General features: G+C 40.1%; 1 protein-coding gene across 1 annotated transcript in view; it reads right to left on the minus strand.

Moving 5' to 3' along the window:
* Positions 1–16,686, minus strand: part of LOC124802673 (myeloid differentiation primary response protein MyD88) — a 108,322-nt gene that overhangs the window by 39,814 nt on the left and 51,822 nt on the right. Inside the window, exon 6 of the mRNA XM_047263593.1 lies at positions 12,873–13,041. Coding sequence (XP_047119549.1) covers positions 12,873–13,041 — 169 coding nt within the window. The remainder of the gene's footprint in view (positions 1–12,872; positions 13,042–16,686) is intronic.

Below are 16,686 nucleotides of genomic sequence, written 5' to 3' on the forward strand. Positions count from 1 at the left end.
TAGTTTCAGAATTACAAGATTTCTGCTCTAAACTAATGGGTTTGGTTGTTTTGGGGAAGGAGACCAGACAGTGAGGTCATCAATCTCATCGGATTAGGAAAGAGCAGGGAAGGAAGTTGACCCTGCCCTTTCAGAGGAACTCTCCCGGCATTCTGGTGCGATTTAGGGAAGTCACAGAAAACTTACATCAGAGTGGCCAGACGCTGTATTTAACCATTGTAATCCCGAAGACGAGTCCAGTGTGCTAGCTACTGCACCACACTTGGTCTAAACTAGTGGTAATGTGACTGTTCTGAACATTATGAAACAGATGGGCAGTATTAGCAATAGTATTATGAATGGAGTGAGATCTAAAATAAATGGCCTGGGTAACGAAACGAATAGTAAAATAAATGGACTTTGTACTTATATAAGTAATATGAATACGAAAATGAACAAACTTGGGTCTGTTGTGGATAGTAAAATAAGTGGAAAAATAAGTGGATTAATTTCTGAAATTAATTAGAGGTTTATAAAACAGTCAGAACATGACAATAAATTGAAAATTTTTAAAGAGGTAGTTAAGGGAAAATAGATCACAGGATTTCAGGCTTAAGTGATTCTGTATAAAATGAGATATCACAGCTCATCAAAAGCATGAAAGTACAAATTTGCCATATGAAACAACCATGTAAGAATGATACTGTAACAGTAAAATGTGCACAAACTACCCACATAAAGCAAGTTGCTGAAGTTAGTAAACAGCTAGGTGAACAGTTACATGCTGACTTGAATAAATTACAGGCCCAAAAAGATCATATTGAAAAACAGTGTAAGAGGGATCATAAAATTCTGGCTGATAACGTTAAGGAGGAAAGTGACTGTTTGGAAGACAAGTGTATCCAAGAATAACTGATTTACAAACTAGCCTGTCAGAATTTAGTACAGCAGGAAGTGGTAACCTACAAGAACATGACACTAGACTAACAAATGTAGAACAGATAATTACTAACAGTAGTGGTCACGTAATAATAGTGTTGCAGAATCATCTGAAATTTTCCATGTCAACCACAGACAATTTTTGAGATTTGATCCCAATAAGAGTGTGCATTCAAAAGAGTTCTGGACTGATTCTGAGGATGTGTTGCCTAGCTCATGGAATGACAAACAGAAATAGGCTTTCTGGTATCTAATATTATGGGAGAAGCTCATGTTTGCAGAAATTTAGCTGTAGACAAGTATGACAGTATGCACAGTTTTAAACAGAATTTCTTTGAGGGATATTGGGGAGAAAGACAACAGATGGAAGTACTGAATAGCTTTTGGTCAGGTGGAAAGTTTAACCTACAGAAAGACACCATTAAGAGGTTTGTGCAGAAGTGGACAACTACATATTCTTACATGACTAAGGTGCTAGAATCCAAACAAATTATAATGGGGTTAAAAAAACAAGCTGCCTTTGTCCTAAAACTAAACTCCGCCCGAACACGCCATGAAGGCTGGCTGCTGTGTCATCCTCAGCCCACAGGCATTACTGAATAAGGATTTGGAGGTGCATTTGGTCAGCATACCACTCTCCTGGTTGTATGTCAGCTCAAGAGATTGGAGCCGCTACTTCTCAATCAGTTAGCTCTTCAGTTTGCCTCACAAGGGCTGCTGAGTGCACCCCGCTTGCAACAGCACTCAGCAGACTGGATGGTCACCCATCCAAGTGCTAACCCAGCCCGACAGTGCCTTTGTACTGGCTAAATAAAATAATTTCTGCGCCCTGAGAGGACGCTGAAAAGTTCACTGGTTACTTGGAAAAGATAGAGAATCGTCTGAAAGAAGAGGAAAATAATAACAGAGATTATAGGGTTTCTACTATGCAAAATTAAGTGCAATTAAACAAATAGGCATGCAGAGATCTAACAATCACAGAGAATAGGAATGTAGAGATCTAATAACCACAGAGGAAGATCCAGAGGATGAGGAGACAGTTATTTCCACAGAAAATAGAGGATTTAACAGATATGAGGTACTGTGGGATTTATTGGAAGAACCAGATTCTGAAACAGTTGAAGAATCATCAGGACAACCGATAACAGAGGTTGCAGTTTTTGGTGAAAAAGTTCCTTGCTTACGTGGTAATAGTTCAGAAGTATGTGCAGAGTCAAAAAAATTTGTAAATGCTATTCCAAATTGGAAAGAAATAATTATTATGCCCATCTGGAATAAACAGTGTAGTGACCACAGGTAGAAGCAAGAACACAGTAACTCACAAGATCATGTTACCTGTAAAGATTTAGGGTGAGCAACTGTACCAGAACTTCGTGATAATTTTCAGGTTAAGTGTGAGGATGTGAGATGAGAGAGAGATTTTGCAAAAATGCAAAGGGAAGGTTGATTTTGGAAATAACAAGGCTGTCATTACCGTAGACAGAAGGTGTTTAACAGTGTCAAAGGAGGAAGAAAGCAATATCCGGCAGATGAGCAATGTATGTACTACACGTTGCTGCAGGAAAAAGAGAGGATATCGTGGGGTACAATGAATTTGGAGACAGGAAGGAAATGGATCCTGATGAATCAGAAAACATCACGATCCGAATTGAAGCAAAAAATGAAAAAAATGAAAGAAAAGAGCAGTGATGGGATTTGACAGAAACCGAGAAAAATGAGATAAAACATGTTTTAAGTAGACACCAGGACATATTTTTTGATAACTAATCAAAGATTATAAATGTTATCTAATGGTAAAAAAAAAAAAAAAAAAAAAAAAAAAAAAAAAAAAAAAAAAAAAAAAAAAAAAACCCTTATGTGATTGCAAAGGTGCATAAAGAATCTGTAAGGGAAACGATTCAGAAAATGCTTAAATAAGATGTCATCAAAAAGGGAATTTGTGTACATACTAGGCTCATGTTGGATGCAAGAGCTTTGAACAAAATAATATTGCTAGAAAGTGACAGGCCCAAAAATATAGGGAAACTATTACAGAAATTTAAAGGTGTGAAATTTTTCACCACTATGGATAACTTGTGGTTACTGGACTCTTCCATTAGCAAAAGAATCATGGATATATATATCTTTCCTATTTGAGGGGCAATGTTATCAGTATAAAGTAGTTCCCTTTGGTTTTAATATCAGTGTTTGCGCTTTCACCAGGGCGAAGTCCCAAAAATTAGGTGACGAATTGTTGAAGCGAATAACTGTGTATGTGGATGGTAATTAATTTCAACTTTCACTTGGGACAAACAGGGCATGTTACTGGATAGAATTTTGGAAGCCACAGAGAGGGGCTTATGGAGAAAGAAATAAAATTCTTGGAACAAATTGTCAGTGGAGGGGGGATAATCCAAGACCCTCACAAGATGAAAGCTATCTGAGAGTTGGCAGTGCTTGCAAATAGAAGAGACTTCAAGGGAATGTTTGGATGATTTAGGTTTTATCGAAAACTCATGCTGGGACAATTGTTCAATGCACCTTGTTTAAGAGATTTATTGAAAAAGAATACATTGTAAAGGTGGACAGAAGTCTGTCAGAACACCTTTGAGGAACTCGAGGCAGCTTTGGTAAACAGTAAAATTTTGAATCATCCCGATTTCTCCAAGCCTTTCTCCCTAGTATCAGATGCGTGTGAGTATGGTCTGGGGGTGGAATTGTTTCAAATTGGAAACCAAGGCGAAAAGCCCACAACACAACAATGTTTGCTAGCAGGTCTTTGCAACAGGCTGAGAAGAACTATGGTATAGCTGAATTAGAAGCTCTCGCCATAACATTTGGTTACAGAAATTTCAACATTACCTTTTAGGCTATAAAGTAATTATATACAGTGACCACCATGCTTTGATTTTTTGCAAACTTGCAAGTTAAAATATCAAGATTAACAAGGTGGGCATTGTATTTACAGCAGTTTGATACAGAAATCAAATATATTAAGGGTTCTGAGAATGTGATAGCCGATGCATTGCCATGCAATATGGAGGAAAACCAAGAGAAAATAGAACCTAGATGAGATCCAGAAGAGGTACACATTTTTAATATAACAATCCACATTGAAGTGGAAGGACACAACTGAATAGAATCTGTAATGACATGAGGAGAGGACAAAAACCAAAATAATAAGCTGAAATTAGTTAAAAGCACAATAGGTCATCCAAATTTTCCAAAATTAGCAGAATATTATAGATTCAATCAAGGTGTACTGTTTAGACAAAGAAAGAAGGTTAGGGAAGACTGGTGACTTTGCTTTTCAGAGCCATAAGTCATTTTATTAACAGACTATATGCATTGACAAAATGGCCATTATGGGGCCAGAAAATGCATTCAAAAGTTGAGTGAAAGGGAAATTTTCAGCAACATGTGAAGTTCAAAAGCATTTATAGTCCCATGACAGATGTATTCAGCAGAACCTCAAAATAGACTAGATTTAGTGGCAGTCAACCTGTAATTAGGCCATTGCCTACTTCAAGGGAGCGGGGGTTGCAAGTACATATTTATACTAGTCGATGGATGCACTACGGAAAAGTCAAAAAAGCTATCTGCAAAAACCAAGAAATTCGCAGTTGAGTATATGGGTCATTTTAGAATGATGGAGAAGCCTCATCCAAATGCCTATAGGCTAGAATGTTGTAAGAGGTGGTGGTGGTTTTGGGATGTTTAAGGGGGACTAAACAGCTAAGGTCATCAGTCCCCCAGTCCAAAAACAGGCGAGACATAAAGTCGCGGAGCAGGTAAAACCCCAAGGGGAAGGAGACTCCCCCCCCCCCCCGGCACTAAAGAACACAAATTAGGCAACAAACACTACAGAAAAGAAGAGTACAGACGAACAACAGACAGAAAGAAACAGAAGAAAACAAGATGGCCGGAGACTGGTTGACTGACCACAAGAACAAAAAAAGGGAAAGAGTCAACCATCCGATGACACATCAAAACAGCAACAAATATTGAGAGACGCGAGGACAAAAGACACAGAAAGGGAAAGGTGCAGGACCCCCTAAATGGAACCATAAAAAGGACTACCACGGATAAAATGTAAAACATTGTCAGCCATGGAGGCATCGTCGCATAAAATCAAAGGCAAAGTGCCCGGGAGATTAAAAGACTGCCGGAGGGTGCGCAGTCGGGGACACTCCAATAAAATGTGGGCGACCGTCAGCCGGGACCCACACCGACACAGGGGGGGATCCTCCTGACGCAAAAGATGGCCGTGCGTCAGGTAGGTATGGCCGATGCGCAGCCGACACAGGATTACAGAGTCCCTGCGAGAAGCCCGCAGGGAGGAGCGCCACACATCGGTCGTCTCCTTAACAGCCTGCAGTTTATTCGGGGATGTCAGGCCACGCCACTCAGCAGCCCACATCCCAAGCACCTTACGGCGCAACACCAACTGCTGATCTCGAGCTGGGAGGCCGATATCCAAAGCTGGGGCGTCGATCGCCCCTTTGGCCAGCCTGTCGACACGTTCGTTCCCTGGGATGCCAACGTGACCTGGCGTCCAAACAAAGACCACCGAACTTCCAGAGCGGGTGATTGTGGAAACAGACTCCCGAATAGAGGACACCAGAGGAGAAGAGGGATAGCAGCGGTCGATGGCCTGGAGGCTGCTCAGGGAGTCACTGCAGATGACGATGGACGTACCTGAGCAGGAACGCATATGCTCAAGAGCGCGCAATATGGCCACCAGCTCTGCAGTAAAAATACTGCAGCCAGCCGACAAGGAGCGCAGTTCAACATGGGCAGCGTGAGCAAAAGCGTAGGCAGTGCAACCATCAACCAGGGAACCATCAGTGTAGACAGTCTCACAGCCCGGAAGTGAGGCGAGGAGCACAAGAAAACGGCGACGGAGGGCCACAGGCGGAACCGAGTCCTTGGGTCCCTGTGCCAAGTCCAGACGGACGGACGGCCGGGGCAAACACCAGGGAGGCGTAGGTGCACGGACCCGGAAGGGAGGCAGAAGAGGGAATGAGCCCAGTTCTGACAGCAGGGACTGGACGCGGACAGCTATGGAAAGCCCAGACCGAGGTCGCCGTTCGGGCAGATGGAGGACCGTGACAGGGAAAAGCAGGCGACGATTGGGATGGCCCGGCGAGCAATGCACGTGGACAGCATAGTCGGCGAGCAGTCTATGGCGGCAAATCCGTTGCGGGGGAACCCCGGCCTCCACCAGTAGACTATCCACGGGGCTCATACAAAAAGCGCCAGTTGCAAGCCAAACCCCACAGTGGTGTATGGGGTCTAACAACTTCAACACTGAGGGTGATGCAGACCCATAGGCCAGGCTCCCATAATCAAGCCTGGACTGCACAAGGGCTCTGTACAATCGCAACAGCGTGCAGCGATCCGCACCCCAAGATGTGTGGCTGAGGCAGCGGAGGGCATTGAGGTGCCACCAGCACTTTTGCTTCAGCTGAGTAATATGAGGAATCCATGTGAGCCGGGCATCAAACACGAGTCCTAAGAAGCGGCAAGTGTCCACCACTTCAAGCAGGTGCCCGTCGAGGTAAAGTTCAGGATGAAGGTGGACCGTCCGACGCCTGCAGAAGTGCATAACTCGAGTTTTGGCTGCAGAGAACTGAAAACCATGAGTCAGAGCCCATGATGCTGCCTTGCGAACGGCTACTTGCAGCCTGCGTTCGACGACTCCCGTAGTCGTGGAGCCAAATGAGATGCAGAAGTCGTCGGCATACAAAGAAGGAGACACCGACGACCCCACGGCTGCAGCCAGACCATTAGTGGCCACTAGAAATAAGGAGACGCTCAACACCGAGCCCTGCGGGACACCATTTTCCTGTATATAAGATGAACTAGAGGCGGCACCCACTTGCACCCGGAAAGAGCGGTGCAATAAAATAGAATGTTGTAAGACACACAAACCGTTAGGACTACCCAACATTATTGCCACAGAGAAGTATACAGGTTGTTACAAAAAGGTACGGCCAAACTTTCAGGAAACATTCCTCACACACAAATAAAGAAAAGATGTTATGTGAACATGTGTCCGGAAACGCTTAATTTCCATGTTAGAGCTCATTTTAGTTTCGTCAGTATGTACTGTACTTCCTCGATTCACTGCCAGTTGGCCCAAATGAAGGAAGGTAATGTTGACTTCGTTGCTTGTGTTGACATCCGACTCATTGCTCTACAGTACTAGCATCAAGCACATCAGTACGTAGCATCAACAGGTTAGTGTTCATCACGAACGTGGTTTTGCAGTCAGTGCAATGTTTACAAATGCGGAGTTGGCAGATGCCCATTTGATGTATGGATTAGCACGGGGCAATAGCCATGGCGCGGTACGTTTGTATCGAGACAAATTTCCTGAACGAAGGTGTCCCGACAGGAAGACGTTCGAAGCAATTGATCGGCGTCTTAGGGAGAACGGAGCGTTCCAGCCTATGACTCGCGACTGGGGAAGACCTAGATTGACGAGGACACCTGCAATGGACGAGGCAATTCTTCGTGTAGTTGACGATAACCCTAATGTCAGTGTCAGAGAAGTTGCTGCTGTACAATGTAACGTTGACCACGTCACTGTATGGAGAGTGCTACAGGAGAACCAGTTCTTTCCGTACCATGTACAGCGTGTGCAGCTGATTGGCCTCCACGGATACACTTCTGCAAATGGTTCATCCAACAATGTGTCAATCCTCATTTCAGTGCAAATGTTCTCTTTACAGATGAGGCTTCATTCCAACGTGATCAAATTGTAAATTTTCACAATCAACGTGTGTGGGCTGACGAGAATCCGCAGGAAATTGTACAATCAGTGATCAACACAGATTTTCTGTGAACGTTTGGGCAGGCATTGTTGGTAATGTCTTGATTGGGCCACATGTTCTTCCACCTACGCTCAATGGAGCACATTATCATGATTTCATAAGGGATACTCTACCTGTGCTGCTAGAACATGTGCCTTTACAAGTACGAAATAACATGTGGTTCATGCACGATGGAGCTCCTGCACATTTCAGTCGAAGTGTTCGTACGCTTCTCAACAACAGATTCGGTGACCGAGGGATAGGTGGAGGCGGACCAATTCCATGGCCTCCGCACTCTCCTGACCTCAACCCTCTTGACTTTCATTTATGGGGGCATTCGAAAGCTCTTGTCTACGCAACCCCGGTACCAAAGGTGGAGACTCTTCGTGTTCGTATTGTGGACGGCTGTGATACAATACGCCATTCTCCAGGGCTGCATCAGCGCATCAGGGATTCCATGCGATGGAGGGTGGATGCATGTATCCTCGCTAACGGAGGACATTTTGAACATTTCCTGTAACAAAGTGTTTCAAGTCACGCTGGTACGTTCTGTTGCTGTGTGTTTCCATTCCATGATTAATGTGATTTGAAGTAATAAAATGAGATCTAACATGGAAAGTAAGTGTTTCCGGATACATGCCCACATAATATATTTTCTTTCTTTCTGTGTGAGGAATGTTTCCTGAAAGTTTGGCCGTACCTTTTTGTAACATCCTGTATACAGAAAGAGAGTGGGGTACCAACAACGCCTTAAGGCATTCTTTGGAACGTCAGGCATTTGAGGATCAATAGGCATCCTGAGTTGTTGGCAATATAATTTCCTTTTCATTTTTGTATTGTCAACCTATCTCTTCTCCATTCACAACTTCTGCTATCATCTGTTCTCTCTTCACTATCTTGAGTGTGTAGTGCACATAGTGTTTTGTTGGAGGTAAGAGTCATTGACAAACCATTTTTGAGCAAATTTCAGTACTAAAAACTGTACTAACACACTAAACAGAGGATGAGAAATGAGTGAGGAGAACATGTGAAAGTTTTGTAGACTACAATAATGTAAAATGTAAGTGTAATTAAATGTGCTTCTACTTGTTTATGAGAAAGTTTCAGTACAGAGGCGGTACTGTTATGATTGTTGTATAAAGCCAAGAGATTTCATACAGAGATGAAGGTGAACATGTTGTGTATATTATGACAACTGCAAACTGAGGCAGTTATTGTAAGAGCTTTCAGTAACTTTATTCATTGTTTATTTGTATATATTGTGTAAAGCTTATGAAACAGTATGTGTTAACCTTAATATGTAAAGATTTTCTTAAGTTGAGAAATGTGATTATGAGTATTTGAGAGTAAAGTTGGAAAGATTTATGATCAGAAGAGAAGAACTTGCATAGTAAAGAGAGATGTTTTCAGCAGTAACTTGCTTGAGTGAAATTGAGTCTGAAGCGCCTTTTAATGATTGCTGTTTTGGAATCTGAGTTGGGTAAAGATAGGGATAGTTAAGCGTACCATTTACTTTTGACGAGTAAAGATCAGTTCACTTTTTACTGAAAAATATTTTTTCTAAAGAACACTTTACACTGAATAATACTTCGGTGGAGTAATGTTACTACCGGATACGTAAAGTCAGTGAAATACAGGCAACTGTCTTTGTAACTGAACCAATTACGACAAGAAACAAATAGTGCACGTATTTGGAAGAAATGTGTATAACATTATTCTTTGCAGGAAGCAAAGTAATGACTGTTTGGCTTAGACATACTGTATTTTACAAGTATGCCCATTATGTAAACCAGATACGAGAGTCATTTCTGCCTGACATATGAGTGGACGTGGATGTTTACCTAGTACGCAGGTGTGGAATTGGTGTAAGAGTAAATGTGAAAAGTTCCCATGTTGTTTCATCGAAAAGTACGTGCTGAAAATATACAATTTTTATAGATGCTCACCACAGTGAAAAAACTTTTGCGAAACATAGGAAATAGTTCCCCTCTCATACTATTGTCAAATAAGTAATTTTAAAGACACCAACATTTTGTGAGAAGTTTGTGAAGAAGTCTACTTAGTTAAAAGAGAGAGGCCCTCCATAGCATCTCTACATAGTGTAGATTATGTCATGTTTTAAAAGTTTTCTTATAAACACTCACCATAGCCAATTTCGGCAATAGCTTACATTCATAATGAAGGACATCCACCAAAGTGCCTTTTATATAAAGATGGTTTCAGTGAAGTAATATAGTGCGTTTTTATTACAAAAATTTCTTTTTTTATGAAAATGGGAAAGTAATGTATTATGGTGAAGGGAACTTGAAAAAAAAATTACAATTTTAATAATTTTTGTCAAATGGACAGTTATTTTCTCAAAAAGAATAAAAAAATTGAATTTTGTAGTGATTTTTGTAAATAGTTTTGATATATTGCTACAAAGCCCAAGCCATGAAAATTCACTATATTACTGTAACAGAGCTAAATGTTTTGTACATTTTCATTTTTCAATAAGCTTTCTGGCATTCAAAATTTTGTAAAGAATCAGTGGGCAATTAGTTTCTGTTTGCTTGGCTAAATTTACATAGTGGTAATAATTCTGCTGTAATGTGAACCTCAAATATACTTTAAAATAATTTCTGGTTCATAGGGGTGTGTGTAATTTAGCAAATTATTATGAGCTGTCATCTTGTGTTTAATGCGTAGCTTGCTGTAGGGTCAGGAGGAGAGCAGATTTTGATTCTCATGCTCGCATAGCTGATGCTGGCTACTCGGCCGAGCGAGCCGTGTGCTTGCCTAACGCTACAGGCAATACATTACACTCACATCACATGAATACTCCACAAATCACACTAAATCTATGAATGTGAAGAAGTACTATTAAATATCTTTTTCAGACTTAGTATGTCAAATTCTATGGATAACACAACCATACTGTTCAAATCAATAATATCAAACCTTCAGAGATATAAAATTTACAAACACTTAATAACCATGAAACTGAGTTAGGGACTGTAATGGATTCATCAGTAGTATGAACTGGAACTACAAACAAGAGGATAGGTTTGTACAATCAAATTTTCTGAAATTTTCTTTAGTTTCATTACTACAGATTTCTGAAGTAATTAGAAGTACTTTGGAAAATTATTATTTTGTCGCGTTTTGGACAGACTAAGAGAGTGAATGGAGGACATACATAAAGCAATAGTGTGATATTTTACTAAAAATATGTAAATGTATGTGTGAGAAAGTTGTTATAGAATAAAGGAATTTGTTATGTACGACCAAGTGAGTTTGATTTTGTAAAAGGCTACTAGAAGGGGCATCGAGTATTAAATTTATCCGTAATTTACTTAGTGAAAAGGAATCGTATTTTGTTTCCGTTCAATTTAATTTAGTTTCAGATTTACAAGATTTCTAGTCTAAATTACCTGTGGTAATCTGACTGGTGGACATTCAAAATACCGCAATTATAGAAGTGCTCCAGATGATCTCATTGGTTGTTTAACATACTAACCAAAAGGAATTCAGCATTTCGCACATGTTTGATAGGACTTTGGGCTTCAGATCTATGGGTCAAGATAATCGCTCAGGAGCTGTCTTATGGTAAACACTTACGTTTCAATGCACTGATCAAATTTGTACCAAAATGAAGAAATTCACACATTTGAGCGGTTCTAGTGTCGTTGACAAAAAGGAACTACAGTCTTGAGTATTTTATGAAAGTTTGAAGTTTGTAAGTAGTTTATTTTAGGAGATATTAACATGTGAACATTTCACATTGTACAGAAACTCCATGTGGTACGTTTCATATGGATTACGAGACATTATGGCAAGCACTAGCTTACAAGCAGCCTACTGAATGACTGAATATGTTAACTTACAAGCAGTCGTAGGTCAGTGACTGTTTAGGACATTCAAAATATCGGGTTGGACTAAATATCTTCTGTCTAGTTTCGGGTGTGAACTTGTATCAGAGACAGTCAGTAACATTGCATAATTGATGTTGGGACAATAAATACAGACTTGATAACCTTTTTCCTTGTTTTAAAGACAATAAACCAACTTAAAGCAAATTTTAGACTTTTTTTCAAATGAGTCATGCAAAAATCCCAATCGCCCTATAGTTTAACTAAATTTCAGCTTCTGCCCATAGACTGGAGTTACATGGCCTGTGTGTGGTAGGCATTTAGCCAAATTTTTGTCAACACTGCTTTTGTCAGCTAAACCAGTACCTACCATTGCAGAGTGAAGGGGTAGGCAAGCTGAAACCTATCCAGGTAAGTGGACTGATTGTTTAAACGATAGTGAGGGACCAACCCACCCCACTGCAACCTGTACCTGTCTCCTAACTTTGGAACTTCACAGAACTTCACCTGCATACCTTGTGGGTTAGCACTACAGCAAGGAAGGATATTGTGGAGACATGGCTTAGCTATAGCCTAAGGCTTCTGTGAAGATTATGAGGTAGGAGATGAGATATTGGCAAAAGTAAAGCTGTAAGGGCAGGTTCTGACTCGTCTTAGGATAGCTCAGTTGGTATAGCACTTGCCCACAAAAAGGCAACGGTCCCAGTTTTGAGTCACAATGTAACATACAGTTTCAATCTGCCAGTAAATTTCAAATCAGTGCAAGCTCTGCTGCAGAGTGAAAATTCATTCTGAAAAATGTTCTTAATTACAGCCTTTGAACTTTAGCACAGAACACTTATCTCATATTTCACTTACATTTTCAGAACTGATATCGATGTGTTTCAAAACAATAAATTGTTTAAAATTACAAAGAATGTAGCAACTACTACTGGTTGCTACATTCTTTACAATTTTATATTCCACGGTCACTGCACAGAAAGGGAACCTTATGGAGCCCAACATTCAATAAATTGTTTTTTTACATGTGGAAGAACAAATGAGAACAGAAGCCCTTATCTAAAAACCTCATCCAACAACATTACAGAGCATAAAAAAAATAAGACCATTAGCTCCCAGTAGACTATGCTGACACCCCTCACTACCACAGTCCCCATATCCTTCTGAAATAATTTGTCTGGGCAAATAATCAAGCACCTCAAAGAGAGTCATTTTAACCTTCTCTGCAATTGTGATACTTATTTTTCATATTTGGTTTATATCAGCATGTTTTATGAGTGTTCACTCACATTTTTTATGTACTTACCAATGCCAAGAGCCTGAGCAAATGTAACAAAAAATTTGTTTGCTTCACTTTTAAGAAAGCTTGGAGAGACAACAACAATTAACCGGTTACACCTTTCAGATATTAGTCTCATAATTGCTTCATGTTCAAATGCAAGACCACCAATCAAATCACGATCTCGTAAACACAGCTGGAACAAATTAACAGTGTAAAACATGTGAAAATATAATTCAGTAATAAACACAAGGCTATCAGAAGATTCTAATTATAATCAATATTTTCTACAACTACAACAACAACAACAAATAAGGTACAAAGCCTACTTGCTTGCCACTGCAACTGATCCATGTTAAGAGCACTTATCTTTGTGATTTTATAACACAGACCACACCTAACACTACATACATTCTCAATGTATGACTAAGTGTTCACAGACAGAAAAAAGCTTAATGTGGTATGGGAAGTAAGAGATTTTATACAAAATTAAATTTCACTATTACAGATTAATTATACACTATGGTGTACAGCAAACCAATAACCTTCCACCCAAAATTACATTAGTATCTAGTGGATATTGACAGATTTACAGAATTTCCTTGAGCTACTTAGTTACACAGTCCATCCCACAGAAACGGTGACTGACGTGAAATAAAACACAAGATGACATTTGCTTGTAGTGTACATGTCTTGTTTATTCAAAACAGTCTCCTTGTGAGTCAATACGCACTGCAAGCATTGGAGAAATTGTTCAAAATAATTCTGATAGTCAACAACTGGAATTGCCTTCAAGACCACTGTCGTAGCCTTCTAGTATCCGAGATCACGTAGAAATGCCCTCCTTTCATCGCCATTTTCACTTTGGGAAATAGTCAAGAGGTTGCATGAGCCATATTCATTGAATAAGGAGGGTAGTGAAACATAATGATACCTTTTTGAGCCAACAAATGGTGTACAATCTTGCTTTTGTGCACTGGAGCATTGTCATGCAACTAACACCATGTTCCTTCGTTGTGCTATTCAGGTCTCGTCTGAACAAGCAACGCCCATAAACAAGTTAAAACATCCAATTGATAATGTGCATTATTTCACCTTCTGGAGTTAATTTCTTATGGATAATTTCTTTGGAATCAAAGATGACTGTAAGCAGTGTCTTGACATCCACTCTGCAATGTTTTTGAACATCCGTGAGTAAGTGGGACACAAAGAGACAACAAATCATCTTTTTGTACAAATTTTCAGTCTCAATTCAATGCACACTTGTTTTAGGAATTCCAGTGAACTCCTCAAGTGACCTGGTAGATGCACAACAATCATTTTCAGCCACTTTTCAAACATTTTCTTCAACTCTAACTGTTGCTGATGCTACTGGATGTCAATCGTCTTCAATGCTCTCCTGCCATCATGAAATCTTGCATACCACTTAAAAATGTTTTTACAACTCAATGATTCACTACCATAAACACTCTGTACCATTTCAGAAGTTCATGTGGCACTCTTAACCACTGTGCAACAAAACTTAATGTTTGCACATTGCGCCATTACTCTTTTCACGACCAAGGGTCAAAACATACTGTTACAGTTTTGTTTACTACAAGCAGTCTATGATGCCAGTGCTCTTCATTGTAAAATGGCAGGCATTCAAAACACTACACTACTCAATTCTTGCATCAGATCACAGATGGCAGCAGTGGTTCCACAAATATAAGGGGCATTCAAAAAGAAATGAGCTGGAGGCATAATTACAGAAACCAGTACCTGCATATTAGAAATATTGACCCTGGCTATTTAGACACTTGTCCGATTGTGACAAGGTGGTGAATGGCTGTCTCATAAAATTCCCAGGGCTGCGATGTTAACCAGTTCTGCATGTACAGCTGGACTTCACCGTCCGAGGTGAATCGTTTGCCCCTATGCTGACGTTGTTCTTTCACCAAGATGGCCTCCTTCTGATTCACTTCCTGCAGCATGGGACAACAGTGAATGCCCAGCATTACTCACAAACCTTGATCACCCTTTGCCAAGCAATCAAATAATAACCACCACGCAATCTTATTCTGCTCCATGACAATGCAAAGCCTCATAAAGCCAACATAATCACACCACTCCCGCAAAAATTCAACAGGGGAGGTTCTCTGCCACCCTCCATACAGTCTGGACCTCTACCTGTGACTACGCCATTTTTGGTCCCCTTAAGAAGGCTCTTGAGGGGCAAACGATTCACCTCGGATGACGACGTCCAGCTATACGTCCAGAACTGGTTAACATAGCAACCACGGGAATTTTATGAGACTGCCATTGACAGCCATTCACTGCCTTGTGTCACAGTGGGACAAGTGCCTCAACAGCCATGGTCAATACTTCTAACATACAGGTACTGGTTTCTGTAATTATGCCTCCAGCTCATTTCTTTTTGAATGCCCCTTACATAAAATCAGTCATCTTTTCTGTGCGACAGACTGCGTATGTATATTAACAGCAGTAGTTAAGACACAAAAAGAGGAAAAATAACCTCAAAGGTACGCTCTGTGATTCTAATAGTACTGCTTCAGAAGTAATTCCTGTACTCACAAGTAAGTCACCTGATTATTTACTTCGTATATTACGTACTTCGCTTCACAAAGTGCACTGCTCGATAAGCTTCTATAAAGTCATCACAGAGCATAACATGTACTGCATCAAACAGGAAAGAATTATTTCTATTCCTGACAATACTTAACTAAGGGATGAGATTGTACAGGTTTGACAACTGATTGCACCCATCTTTCTCATTAAAGTCTAGAAAAAACATATGACAAAAACTGAAAGTGTTTATCATCACCAGATATTTGAAGCCCAACTGCATACACATCATTATCTTAAATTGACCCCAATGAAATGTAGTTCTGAAAGACAGGAACTGATTATTTAAGTACACGACAACACAATCACAATCAGGTAATAGATCAGCTGAAGCTGTGTCATTGAGGCATAAAATTTTCTCAGTGTTCAAGTCATACCATGTTGGAGTTAAAAACTCTTAACATGGAATGATATTCTCCATACTGTTAATCAGGAGATAACTGAATGCTGGGACTGACTGATGTGTGTTTTATCATACAGTGGATCTCTGACTTACTACTGATGGAGTGACATCACCTAGAGTATGTCAGAATTATAGAGCAGAAGAAGAATGTCAGCAGCAAGAATTATAGAGCAGAAGAAGAATGTCAGCAGCACCACAACTTCCCTCAGAAATCAAGTTTTTAATTTTAGTTCTTTGTCAACAGTCCACTCCTATTGTCTGTACCCCAGCTGCTGCACTAAGGAAATAACCAGTGTGTGGTGAATCAACAAACACACATCTATATTTCAACCACTTTTGTTATAATGAAGTCCCAGTAAGAAAAAGTATAACGTCTTTGTATCTTCGAGGGGAGTTTATGATCTTTAATAAGGCCACATTCTGCTATCTGCAACTGCTCCAAATTTCTGAATTTGATATGATCTTTGGGTTCAGACCAGAGCACAGACATTGTACAGAGAATCACATTCTGAACACATTAACAAACTGAGTACATGGTATGTCAGATTTTATGTTCCTGGCATTAACATTTTATCACAATTTACGACATTTTTTGAAGTCCCTCAAATTTCCTATGTCCACATGTTAATTTACACCTGATTTTGCATCAACATATTTATAATTTTCACACAATTTACGCTTCATGAAAAAAATGTTTGTGGAGAAAAAATTGACATAAAATGACACTGGCATGATGTTGGTCGTCAAGCAGTGTTAACAAATATTACGTGCTCAAGTTTTTTTGACAAAAGGGCGCTCTATTGAGTGAATCTG

Source organism: Schistocerca piceifrons, chromosome 1 (genome assembly GCF_021461385.2).
Source record: "Schistocerca piceifrons isolate TAMUIC-IGC-003096 chromosome 1, iqSchPice1.1, whole genome shotgun sequence".
Classification (NCBI taxonomy): Eukaryota; Metazoa; Arthropoda; class Insecta; order Orthoptera; family Acrididae; genus Schistocerca; species Schistocerca piceifrons.